This window comes from Abrus precatorius, unplaced genomic scaffold (assembly GCF_003935025.1).
Source record: "Abrus precatorius isolate BTA unplaced genomic scaffold, Abrus_2018 Scaffold2, whole genome shotgun sequence".
NCBI classification, from domain to species: Eukaryota; Viridiplantae; Streptophyta; class Magnoliopsida; order Fabales; family Fabaceae; genus Abrus; species Abrus precatorius.
The window spans coordinates 36,172,522-36,185,345 of record NW_020874362.1 but is presented as its reverse complement, the minus strand read 5'-3'; the positions used below and the strand labels follow the sequence as shown (position 1 = coordinate 36,185,345).

At 35.0% G+C, this 12,824-nt stretch overlaps 3 protein-coding genes across 3 annotated transcripts; 2 read left to right on the top strand and 1 right to left on the bottom strand.

Annotated features, from left to right (window-relative positions):
• Nucleotides 1–3,439: 3,439 nt before the first annotated feature.
• On the top strand, nucleotides 3,440–5,602 carry LOC113857462 (chlorophyll a-b binding protein CP24 10A, chloroplastic-like). The gene is made up of 3 exons (XM_027489387.1): nucleotides 3,440–3,738; nucleotides 4,273–4,833; nucleotides 5,482–5,602. Exons 1-2 carry the CDS (start codon nucleotides 3,518–3,520, stop codon nucleotides 4,820–4,822), a joined length of 771 nt encoding a protein of 256 aa, XP_027345188.1. The 5' UTR covers nucleotides 3,440–3,517; the 3' UTR covers nucleotides 4,823–4,833; nucleotides 5,482–5,602.
• LOC113857463 (3-hydroxyacyl-[acyl-carrier-protein] dehydratase FabZ-like) lies at nucleotides 4,833–7,179 on the bottom strand. Its single transcript, XM_027489388.1, has 4 exons — nucleotides 6,966–7,179; nucleotides 6,832–6,892; nucleotides 6,599–6,743; nucleotides 4,833–5,584 (listed from the first exon to the last, which is right to left on the bottom strand). Exons 1-4 carry the CDS (start codon nucleotides 7,177–7,179, stop codon nucleotides 5,327–5,329), a joined length of 678 nt encoding a protein of 225 aa, XP_027345189.1. The 3' UTR covers nucleotides 4,833–5,326.
• Nucleotides 7,180–7,580: 401 nt separating this feature from the next.
• On the top strand, nucleotides 7,581–10,992 carry LOC113858477. Its single transcript, XM_027491149.1, has one exon. The coding sequence runs from the start codon at nucleotides 7,705–7,707 to the stop codon at nucleotides 8,884–8,886; it is 1,182 nt and encodes a 393-aa protein (XP_027346950.1). The 5' UTR covers nucleotides 7,581–7,704; the 3' UTR covers nucleotides 8,887–10,992.
• The last annotated feature ends 1,832 nt before the right edge of the window (nucleotides 10,993–12,824 follow it).

The window sequence follows — 12,824 nt, the reverse complement described above, 5'->3', positions numbered from 1 at the left end:
AAACCAAAATGCTCTCTCTTATCTTTATTATTTTAATCACTTTTTCTTATAACGTTAACTAAAGAGGGCAAGGAAGGTATTCTCTAGTGGGAACTGAGATCTGCTCCATCTCATTCTGCAATCCTATTTTTGATCGGTGATTTCTGAAATTTAAGAATAATATTATTAGAGAGCCATAATACGATCTTTACATATTTTTTTATGAAAACAATAATAAACATAAAAAAAACTTGTAAAAAGTATTTTTAATTTTCTTTTTCAAAATACCATTAAAACTATTTAGTCTCGCGTGATTTATAATTATTTTTTTAATATTTGCATTTAGGTAGAAATTTATTTTTTTTAAAATTTTTTGGGAGAGACTAGTGCTAGGTTCTGAACAAACTTATAGTTACTACGTCAACCAAAAACTTGAGGGCATAGGTTGTAGTTCTTGTCATTTATACGTTATTTAACGTTTTCAGCGTGTCTGTCGAGTTCAGTGAAAGTTAAAATTTGACCTTGTTAAAAATTATAAAATTTATCGTTTATTCGTTTTATTCATTTTCAACTTTGTTTTTATTGATATTTTTAATTAAATTTAAAATTATTAATTTAGTATTTAGTAAATATTTTATGATAAAATTGAAGTAAAATGATATTAAAACATAACTTACATTTGCGAAAAAGAAAAACTAGATTGAAAATAAAATATCTACTATGAAAATGATAATTTTTAAATAATTTATTTAAAATATGACTTTTAAAAATTTAAATTAGAATAAAACATATAAAATATTAAGTGAACTATTGATATATATTATGCAAAACTTGAATTTCACTGATTTAAATAATTATGCTCAAATAATTTATAAATAACTGTGAGTTTATTTTAAAAAATGAGAATTAGATCTGCTTTAAACCGACGACACTGTAACTGGTGGCCCATAGTTTGAGCTGCATCAGCAAATGGCCTTGTGTGATGACTCCTATCACTGTTAAGGCGTAATTATACTATATTACTATTTGTAAGGTAAAAGGAAACTTCTGAGTGCTCAAAGGACCCTTGTGAACAGTGTTGTTGAGATTATGGTGCATGTAAAGGAGTAGAGACTAGGGTTGTGGTGATTGGAGTGGTGGACATGAGAATGACATTGAAGTTGATTTTTTTAACTTGAGAGAAAATAATAGAGTTTAGATAGGAGTACTACAATTACCAATATTCTTCCATGATTACTTTGGATGTGTTAGTGTGAAATGTGAGATATTATAGCCTTTAACTTGCTTCTTATTCTTTTCCTCCCTCTGCACCGAAATATGTGGCAATGGAAAGAAGGAAGGGAAAAAGGACAATGAATCAAGGAAGGAGGATCTTTCGTCAATATTTTTTAATAATTATAAATTCATTATAGCTTAGGTTTATACGTAGTATGGTTATTTTAATATAAATATAAGTATGTAAAATCTTAAATGATTAATTTTAATATATTTTATATAGATACGTATAAGTATAGATAAATTTTTTATTATTAAAAAAATTTAATTGTTAATATACATTTGAAATTTAATAATTAGTAAATATTTATATAAATCAATGTATAAATAAAAAAATTAAATTATTAGTCAATTTATTAATTTATATATAATATATAAATATGTATTTTAATTTATTGTATACATACTATTTTTTTATATTACATTAATGTTATGGCATAATTAATTTTATATATATTTATGAATTTAAAATAATAAATTAATAAAACAATTAAATTAAATATTATATATATATTACATTTAGTTTATAATTTTGTATTAAGTTCTATCATAATTTTTCTATTAAGATAAAAATTTAAAAATATAAGTTACTTTTCTGTATTTATAAATTTTATAATGTAAAATATTCTATATCTATAATTTCTACGATGAAAATATTTATTTATTTTTTTTAAATATATTAACTTTTATTTAATAGATTTGACAAATTTTATCAATATTATTTTCTATTATCAATTTTATATGTTTATTGTGACTTTATTTTTTGAATATAAGATGTTTTTACATAAATATAATATGATCCTTAATATATATATATATATATATATATATATAATTTTTAATAATTTTATAAAAATAAATTAAGAAAAATAATAATATAAAACTTTTATAATATAAAAAAATTTATAATTAACACTCAAATAATATTTTAAAATTTATTTATAAAATTATATAAAAAATTATTATAATTATTAATAATTATCAATATTACAAATAAAAATTATTAAAATTATATAATAATCATTATTTTTATTAATTTTATTTAATAACAGCAATGATTATAAATATTTATTTTTTTTTAAATTTTATTTTATTTTTTAAGTAATATTATTGGACTACAAGTTTATAATAAAAAGTTATATAAAATAAATATTTTTATTAAATATTCTAATAATTATCATAATTTATATCAAATTTTTTTAAATTTAATTTTTAAGAACATAAAAAAAAATTTATCCACAGAACTGTGATCTTAACCTTGGTCTCGTGGGCTTTTAGTCATATGAACCTATGAATTAATAAATTTTTTTTTGGCCTGCAGGACTTTTTGACCCTAACTCTCATAAATTAGGGACTAGAGTAAGGACTGGCCAAATTTTTTACAGCTCTAATTAAAATTAAATAAAATGAAAAAGAGGAAAACAAAACAGTGGGTTTCGACAATATGCAATGAATATATGGAAGCACTTCAAAGATGAACAAACCCGAAACGAAAAGAAAAGCAAAGAGAATATCAACGCGTTGTTTAAAACCAGCTTGTAGTGACTATAATTGAAGCTATCTCTTGCTGGTATAGATTGTCCAATTGAAGGCCATTATAAAATAATTACATCGTTTTTTTAGATTGAGCTTATTAACTTGAAACACATTTTACCTTGAGTTGATGTTATTAAAAATCACACGTATCCAACTTAATCTTTTTGGTTTAATACGCAAAGTATAACTTAAAAAAAATACACTTTCTATGTTTTCTTATGCACTTATTAGATTTTAATTTCAAAATACACGTTTAGTTAATGTAATTTATATAATTTGTTCTTTCAAGAAGCTAGCCGGAGACCCATGATGTCAGAAATATTTAGGTGAGGTTCATTGCGTTGTCGTATATTCAGGTAAGCTATGCCCTACAGGTAAGCTAGCCGGAGACCCATGATGTCAGAAATGTTATATAACAAAATTTTGAGTTTTTTTTATCAGGAATTATTGATCTTAGGCAAAGTGTGGACAGGAGCATCAGATATGAAGGACCAAAACTTTATATGTGGCGAGGTGGTGATCCACGTGGCTGTATGCAACATGGGATGGGGATGGAGACCAAGTTCCCATTGGTCCAAAATCTATCCACGAGAGCTTAAGATTTCTTCTAAAGATTTCATAGTCCTACTTGGCCTTGTTGTATGCTAGCTCCCTCGGATTTTCATTTTTAATCACAGCACAGAAAACTCCAAACCAACCTCAAGGCATTTAGCAAGGTGAAAGAGAGATGGCAGCTGCAACATCTGGTGGTGTGTTAAATGGGTTTGGATCTCATTTCTTATGTGGAGGAAAGAGGAGCAAAGCCCTTCTGGCTGCTGGCATTGGAGGCAAAGTTGGTGCTGCTGTTAGTCGCAGAAGAGTTATCGTTGCTGCTGCCCCAAAGAAATCATGGATCCCTGCTGTGAAGGGTGGTGGAAATTTCGTTGACCCAGAATGGCTTGATGGCTCGTGAGTCCACATACCTATCTACTCAGTTTCTCTCTTTAATTTCTTAGTGATTTAATTATTAATTTTGTCTCTACATTAGATATCTTTTCCATTTTAGTCATAACACAAACAAATCTTACAGTTTAGTTCTCATATGAAAAATTGTTTATAAGCCAGTCCCCGTACCCTTGAGTGAAGTTAGAATAGTGTTAAATTTTATCCTATATGCTTAATATTATGTTTCGTTTTAATATTTATACTTATACTTTGTTTTGGTCCTCCATAGAAAAACAAAATTCTACATTTTAAGCCATAAATATTACATATCATTTCTTTTGTTCTGGTTCTTGCATGAAAAACATATTGAAGTTGTAATAATTTCAATAAAGAATCAATCCGTAAATATTTTCGTAAAAATCCAGAATATAGAATTTTTTATTTATTTAGAGGCTGAAACAAAAATCAAGCAGTAATAGAAATTAAAAGTACAATTGATCCTTTCTTAGTCTTTGAGAGTTTGATGGATTCATTTCGTGTTCAATGTTGCAACTGAAGGCTACCAGGTGACTATGGTTTTGACCCACTGGGTCTAGGCAAGGACCCAGCATTCCTGAAATGGTATAGGGAAGCTGAACTCATTCATGGGAGGTGGGCAATGGCGGCAGTTGTAGGAATCTTTGTTGGGCAGGCCTGGAGTGGAGTTCCATGGTTTGAGGCTGGAGCTGATCCTAATGCACTTGCTCCTTTCTCCTTTGGTACTCTATTAGGTACCCAATTGCTTCTCATGGGATGGGTTGAGAGCAAGAGATGGGTGGACTTCTTCAACCCAGATTCACAATCAGTGGAATGGGCCACCCCATGGTCAAGAACTGCTGAGAACTTTGGCAATGCTACTGGTGATCAAGGCTACCCTGGGGGAAAATTCTTTGACCCTTTGGGATTTGCTGGCATCATCAAGGATGGTGTCTACATTCCAGATGCAGAGAAGCTAGAAAGACTGAAATTGGCTGAGATTAAGCATGCTAGGATTGCAATGTTGGCTATGCTGATTTTCTACTTTGAGGCTGGACAGGGGAAGACACCTCTTGGTGCTCTTGGCTTGTAAACAAAAATAATGTACGTGGTTGAATTGAGAGGCTAGGAAGACAACACGAAACTTTGTCTTGTAGAGCCATGAAAATTTTCAAATTTTATGCTCTAATCTCTGATGTATTCACCTTCTGTATGCATTATATACTTATAATATAGACGCCTCATATAAATACTAGCATGTATTTTTCATTTCCAAACCAGGTGGAGTGAAAGGGATAGTGATAGTTGAAAATTGCAAGTTGGGCCATGTTTGTATGTAGCCAATTTCTCACAAAGTATCTATTATCTATGTCATACTCATTTTCAACGTGGTAACAACACAAACGCAAAGATAGCTTGGACTGCCATAAATAAATACTATGCAAGAAATCTGAGTATGTTAAATACATGAGGTCAAATGATGCTCATGTCATAAAAAATAATCTAGGGTTAAGCAACCAGAAGAATGCTAGAAGCATTAAAGAAATGCAGTAGAATCAACTCTTTTCCTTTCTTTTTGTTGGAGGATTTGTCTTAATTATTCGCTCCCAGATCCAGTAGCCATCAGAAACTCACCCTCACACACAACTTCACCTCCAACATATGCCTTCCCTTCCATCTTTGCTATTCCAAATCGTTTTTGCAGTTTGATAAGCGTCATTCTCATAACTAACGTGTCTCCTGCAATCACGGGCTTCCTAAATCGCACTTTGTCTATTCCAGCAAAGAAGAAATTCTCTTGAGAACCTCCAACTTCAGGTTGCAACATAACCAAGCCACCAACTTGTGCCATTGCCTGCATCAAGACCCCTCAAATTCATCAACACTTACAAAGATGATTCAACAGAACCTATAAGATCTTTTCCTCCGGTTCTCTTTGCTTTCTTATGGGCCAGATCAGATATGAGATATAACGTTATAATATAAACAATTCAGGCCATTTTTTAAAAATGAAGTCCTGGTGACCGGGACCTTGGAAAAGCTATTTGTGTTTTACACACAGCAAATGTAGAAAATTACAGAAACCTGTTGTCTATCTCAACTTAAAAGCTCTATCAAAAACCAGGTCTCTAGAAGCAGGGCAGTGAACATAAATGAGCTACAAAGTCTAATGAGAAATGGAAGGTAACAAAACATTGTTCACTGATCCAATCAAGATGACGATGCAATATTAGCTCTAGAGACCAGAAAGATATTGGGCTCTTGCTGATGTTTTTCGGGCACTCAAATCCTCAAACCGGCACAAGTTGAACAAAACCCAAGCCAGACACTAAGGCGTATGATCGCACAGGCCTTCTGTGCCTCCAAAACACGAGCCATAAATGAAATATGAAGGAAACTTGACACAAGAAGCCAGAATGTCACAATATACATATCATATTCACAATAATTGAGATTAGACAAACATTTAAGTTAGTCAAAATTGTTCTCCATCTTCAAATTTTAGCCTTATGCCTAAGCCGGTGTTTATATTCATACATGATATCAAGGAGCAAAACAACAGCTTGCTAATGTCCCAGAACCTAGTACTGAAGACCATGGTTCTTGACAATTGAAGAGATATAGAAAGACTACTACCCTATAATTGTAGTGCGGCTACATTGACAAAAGCTTCAATCATCAAGCACATAAAATTTCAAATAGAATGTGTCAAATTGATGATGATCTCTTAGCAACAGGTTGGACCATCATAATTGACAAAATCACTAACCAGTGCTCCAAAATTTCATTATAAGAAATCACACCAGCATTAAAGACAACAGCATAACAGAAGGGGGAAATAAAATGGTAGCCTCAGCATAGTTTTTACCTCAACCATGAGAACACCAGGCATGATTGGTCTTTCTGGAAAATGTCCAGGAAAAAAGTTGTCGTTTATAGTTACATTCTTTATGGCCACTGCAGAAACTCCAGGATTGTATTCAATCACTCTATCCACTAGCAGAAATGGAAACCTAAATGACACCAACCAAAATAACAAAGAAAAAGAAAAGCTTAGTCTATTAAAAAAAGAAAGAAAAACAGAGAAAATTCAACGCTTACCTGTGGGGTAGAATATCACGAATCTTGTTGATGTCCAGTGATGTCGGAAATGCAGGATACCCTGCAACCATGCGCGTAAGCAAATGGAAAGCGAAGAGAATCCAAAATGATAAGAGGAAAACAAAAATGCGTACTTAATTCAATTGGGGTGTCTTCCTTTGGACCATTTAAAACATCTGAAGAACAAAACGTTGTAAACCGTCTAGTGGCCCTGGCGTTCCTGAACTGGGTAGGCGGAGGCGGAGATCTTGAGCTGGGAAAGCTGAGAGATGAAAATTTGGGTAGAGAAGAATGGGATGCAGGAAAAGTGGAAGAGACGATGGTGTTAGAGAAAGCAGGGGCTGCCATTGATGAGCTTCACTGTTAGAATGCAGTTTGGGTTTGTGGTATGGATGCATATTTATTACAATGTACGACGTTAGTTAGATGAGGCATTGGCGAAAGTAACGAAGCTCCAAATGCATCCCCTAATGGCTTTTTTCGTGTTTGGACGGAGTCTCCAACCTTTGTTTGTTCAACTACAAAATAGCCACTGCTCTCTCGCCATTTATTAATATTATTTTAGATAGACTCATTATTTTATTTTAAATCTAAAATTTTTAATTTTTGTTTAAAATAAAAATATAAATGAACATATGAATAACAATAAGCAATTGTAAATGAATGTTAGATGTGAAAGTAGATATAATGTAAATTTATGATTATTAAAATATAAATGTAAATGAAATGAATGTGAATAAAAGGGAGCGTTGATTCGATGTTTGTTCTTGAATATTGACTCGCTAGTAATTTAATTAAGGGGAGTGGTTGTTGGTGAGGCTGGCAGTTTTGAGAAAGCAAAACGACAGTGTAGTGTGTGGGTTCGTTGGGAGGATGGAGTTGCAACGCAACAACTCATTGTCGTCGCCATCGTCGTCCAACTCCTCCTCCATCGGAATCACGCAGAAAACCCCTTCTTCGTCGGTGGACCCAATGCACTCATGGTGGGAATCGGTCTCCAAGGCTCGCTCCCGCATCCACGCCCTCGCCGCCATCCTCCCCTCCTCCGACTCAATCACCGCCCTCGCTGACTCCGACCGCCCCGCCCTCTCCCTCCTCTCATCCCACGCCGCATACACCGCCATCTCCTCCTCCCTCTCTGGCACCCACTCCGACCCACTCTGCCACTGGCTCTACGACACCTTCCTCTCCTCCGACCCCCATCTCCGCCTCGTCGTTCTCTCCTTCGTCCCCCTCCTCTCCGCCCTCTACCTCTCTCGCATCCACTCCTCCAACCCTCCCTCCCTCGCCGGCTTCGAAGCCCTCCTCCTCGCTCTTTACGCCGCCGAAACCAAATCACGTAACGGCAAACCCTTACTCGTCACCGTCCCCGACCTCTCCCACCCTTCCATCTACCACTCCCCCCTTCGAAAACCCTCTTCTCCTTCCCCCTCCTCCATCGGTGTTATCTCCCCTCCATTAGAGCCTCAACTCGCCGTCAAATCCACCAAACGCGCTTGCATCGTCGGCGTCGCCCTCCACTCCTTCTTCTCCCAGATCTCCCACATGCCAAGCTGGTCCAAACTCGAATTCTCTCGCTTCGCCGCTGCCTGGGCCGGCCAGGACTGTCCCTGCAGAACCGAATTCGATCACAAGAACGACAGTAACAGTAACAGCGACAGCGAGCTCCGTGACAGTGACGGTAACGACGGCGAGATTGAGGAGGTTGTGGAAGGGATGAGGAATGTGCAGATTCAGGAAGGTTCTGTTAGTGAGGAAAAGGGGGAGAGGATCCCTTTGCCTTGGGAGATTCTGCAGCCGACTTTGAGAATCTTAGGGCACTGTTTGTTGGGTCCGTTGAACTCTGAGGAGGTGAAGGACGCAGCTTCTTATGCAGTGAGGTGTTTGTACGCGAGGGCGTCACACGATTTGGTGCCTCAGGCGATACTCGCGACGAGGAGTCTCATTCAGCTTGATATCAGGACTCGTGAGGCTGCCAAGGCTGCTGCTGCCAATGCCAATGCTAACACCCCCACCAAGGTTAAGAAGCCTGAAATTCTCTTGGTTTCCAAGTGAGGATGTGTAATTCACACTGTCTCTTGTGCTTTACTGTAAGCTGAATTCATTATTGTATCATAGTATCTTCATAGGTGTCATTTTTTTTCTTTTTTAATTCTTATAAGTTAATATTTTTTTGGCTGAGTGTTTAGGTAGATGTATTGACTTTGTTTCTTGATAGAATTATGAGGTCTGTCATTCTGTTGTGCCATGGTTTGATTTATAATGCGTGTGGTTGTGCAGTTTCTGTGTGGTGTGTGCCTTTTTTGTCTTTGGTTTATTGTTGTATTCTGTAAAGATTGAGGAAATCGAATGGGGTGTTCTCGATGAGTCATAATTTACTTAGGGGGTTTTGCTGGAGATTTTAGTTTCCCTAGATTATGGTGGTCTGATCAGGTGCTTTGCTTTTCTAATGTTAATATTTTATTCATGTTTATATGTTTGTTTTGAATATGCTAAGGAGTCAAGGTTTCTGTACTATTGCTTATGAGCTTATCCATATTCCAGACTGACAATGCCAACTGTATAGTTACTATTAGAAGATTAAATATGAATCATCATATATATAATATGACGTTGATCCTGCATTCCTGCTGCATTTGTTGGGTATAACATAAATGATATTCCGCCTCTAGAATATTGTATTCTTAGGATGAAAGGGAAGGCTATAAAGGGGATTAACCCCCTTAGTGGGGGTATGGAAAGTGTGCCTCACTTAACAACCTGGTGCCCACTCATCAGCAGCAGGGTATTTGTAATGCAAGGGGAAATTTGATTAGAACGGAGGGATTAGAAGTGATGAGAGCAGAAAAGGGATAAGGAAGTTTTTGGATTGTTCTGGTTTGGTAAAGAGTAGGCAATCTTGAATTTTCTTGTGCTATCTTTGCTTCTGGGTTGGGTACTACTTGTATAGACACATACCCCTCTGATTTCTGATATTTTGTAGATATCACTTGGATTGGGATTTTATACCAAAATATCAATACTACAGTTTTACCCATGATTTTCTGTTCTATTGGAGGATGTGCAAACAATTTTTATAGTTGGTTGATGCTTGCCATAAAGATACAGTGGAATTTTATGTTGTCAAAAATTTCACCTTAGTACCCATTACTCATTAGAAGAAATTATGGAAAAACACATCATGAAGAATAATACTCCCTACCCTAGGATAATTTGAACCCCCGTACAGTATGACAATTGTGGATCTAGAAATCTCAAGTTTATGTGAGTAATCAGTTTGACAACAGTTTTATGTGCTGAAAATAGAAACTTCAATTTGCTCAATCCTTCTCATCTATCAAGTGTTGAACTCTTGTTATCAGATTGCTATTTTGGTGTGGCTTCTAAGCCCTGATACAAAATAATTTTTTTTTTTATTTCATTTTGGTCAAGCAGTGAAGGGCACTGTAGAGTTTACTCCTTGTTAACAGATTCATTGTTGGTGCTTAGATATTAAAATGTAGTGTTATATTTACTTTTATATATTGTCTCTTGGGTCATTATGAACTAAGATATATGTACGAGTAGGGTATATTTTAAAATGAATTGGGCCTAACTCTATCCATTAAGCTAACTCAAGGGGGAAGGATTGTCCCAATCTATCTTATAGGGACTGTTTTGGTCTTATTCTTAGCTAATATGGGTTCCTAACACCTCCCTCAACCTAGGAATGAACATCTAGAACATGAAGTTTGTAGAATTGGATTTTTGTGGGTGACCCAACATCAATAAGACTTCAACCATTGATACGATGTTAAAAATGGACTGGGTCTAATTCAACCCAAAGGACTGCTTTGGCCATATTCATAGCTAGTTGATATATGTGATTTGAATGGTATTTTTAGTGTTAGTGGGTGGCCGAAGATTAAAGGCTGTACATGCTAATTACCCTGGTTTTCGTTACACGTTCTGGACCATTAAAAACAAAGATTGGAAGGGAATGTGAACATGAATGTTAAACATCCAAGGAGTTTGTGTGAAGCAATAAAAATTTGTGAACTTTGAAGGTAGCATCCTTAAGTATGGTATGCCTTTTTAGTTTGAATTGTTTTAGATCAAGGATAGGTTGGATAAAATACAACAACTATAACCAAAGTCTTTTCCCACTAAGTGGAGTTGGCTACATAGACCAAAAGATGCTATTGTGTTATCAAAAACCAAGTGTCCAGAGAGGCCATTTAGATCTAAATTACTTTTTAATGGTTTCTTCAAAAAAAAAAAAAGTTTCCAATTTTCTTCCTCTGCCTCAAACTTAGGCAATCATCCATCTTCTCAGATAAGCACCACTCTCACTTTCTCTGTAATACATGTGATCCTTTTTTTTCCTGATCTAACCGCTCCTCCTAAGCAACATTTTTGTATGAACACCAGATGGGTTGAATAAAATTCGGAATCCATTTTCTATTTTGCTTGGATTTCACTGGATGTGTTGGAGTGTAGAATGAATTCATGATAAGGGTTTAATCATTTGAAGCTGGATTCTTTGGGGGATTGAGGCCTTGTGGCATTCAAGGATTTGTAGACAAAGTGCCATTAAGGACACTGTCAAGGATGACTGCAGTCTTGTTATGCAAATTTTATAAATAACAAAGTGCAGCAAATAATGTCATCATTAAGGTATGTGGAGACTCCTAGTCTAATTCTGCCTACCTCTTGAATGCTTGTGGTAATAGGGATCTCAGTAAGCAAGTAGTGTAATGATCCTGTTACCGCTACTTTGTTGTTTTACAGGAATCTTTAAATTTTAGGGAGCTTAAGATCTTGTAGGTCACTTGGTTCCTAAGGTCTACATTAATAGAATAGCTTTGTTTTGGTTGGGTTTTAGGTATTCTTTTCTTTATTAGCATTTTTCTTGGCTGTTAATATTCCGATTGTTTCTAGTCTAACATACGCCCGTCCCGTCGCCATTCTTAACTGTGCTTTCAATGGTTCTCTTCGGGCGATGCTTCGAGTTCTTGCAATTGCACCCTTTTTTGGCTTCATGAGAAATGAAAAATCTATGTATTTTGCTTACCGATTTTAATTTTTCCATTATTTTGTATGCATGCAAACGTTTATTTAGCAGCATTGTTTTAAACATAAAATTTGCTGCTTCATTATTTATTGGATCAGCACTTACAAAGTCCCAACCAAATAAGTTGTGTATATTCCACCAGTTTACTTTTCTTGTAAGAAACGATTATATTTTCTACTGAGAATATGTAAGAAATTAATCTATTTCAGTTTTCTGATGGATAACGGCTCCCAACCTATATAGGAATTAATTTTGACTGTTCATTTTTGTGGTAATATGTAAGATTAGTTTCTCCCGAGCACTAAACAAATACGCATATACATGACCAAATATTAAATGAATCTTTGTAAAAAAACTTACTACAGTACAAACGAGTGAAACAAATTAATATTAAAATAATGACCAAAACGCTTGTGGGACAAGCAAGCATTTATTAAAAGTAAAAATTTATAATGCTTTTCTAGTATTTTGTTTTTTATTTAACAGATAGACAGGCAAGGAAGTTCTTGCTTTTTTTAGAGACTAAGCTAATGTTCTCACCAAAATCCGATAATTTGAGTAAATCCAATCTCCTGCTAAAAGATAGTTCTATTCAACATTATAGATATGATGTTGACCAAAAATTTAAATAAAAAACGTTATAGATATGACGATAACGGTGGAATGCCAATCCATTATATGTGCGCGTGTTTTAAGTGGCCTTATCTCTTTCGAATACAAGTAATAACCGAAGAAATGGCTTGAGGCTTGAGCAAGTTCCTCACATTCTCCATTATCTTACGGTTTAAGGTTTGGAGTTCTTAGAAGCTAACTTCTCCCACGATCACTCGAGAATACCTTATTTTGGGTCAGAGTGAGCATAGGGTTTGGTTTGGCCCATGTCAATCCCTGGAAGGACAACTGCTACGTTTTGTGATATATGTTGATCAGCCTTCTATCA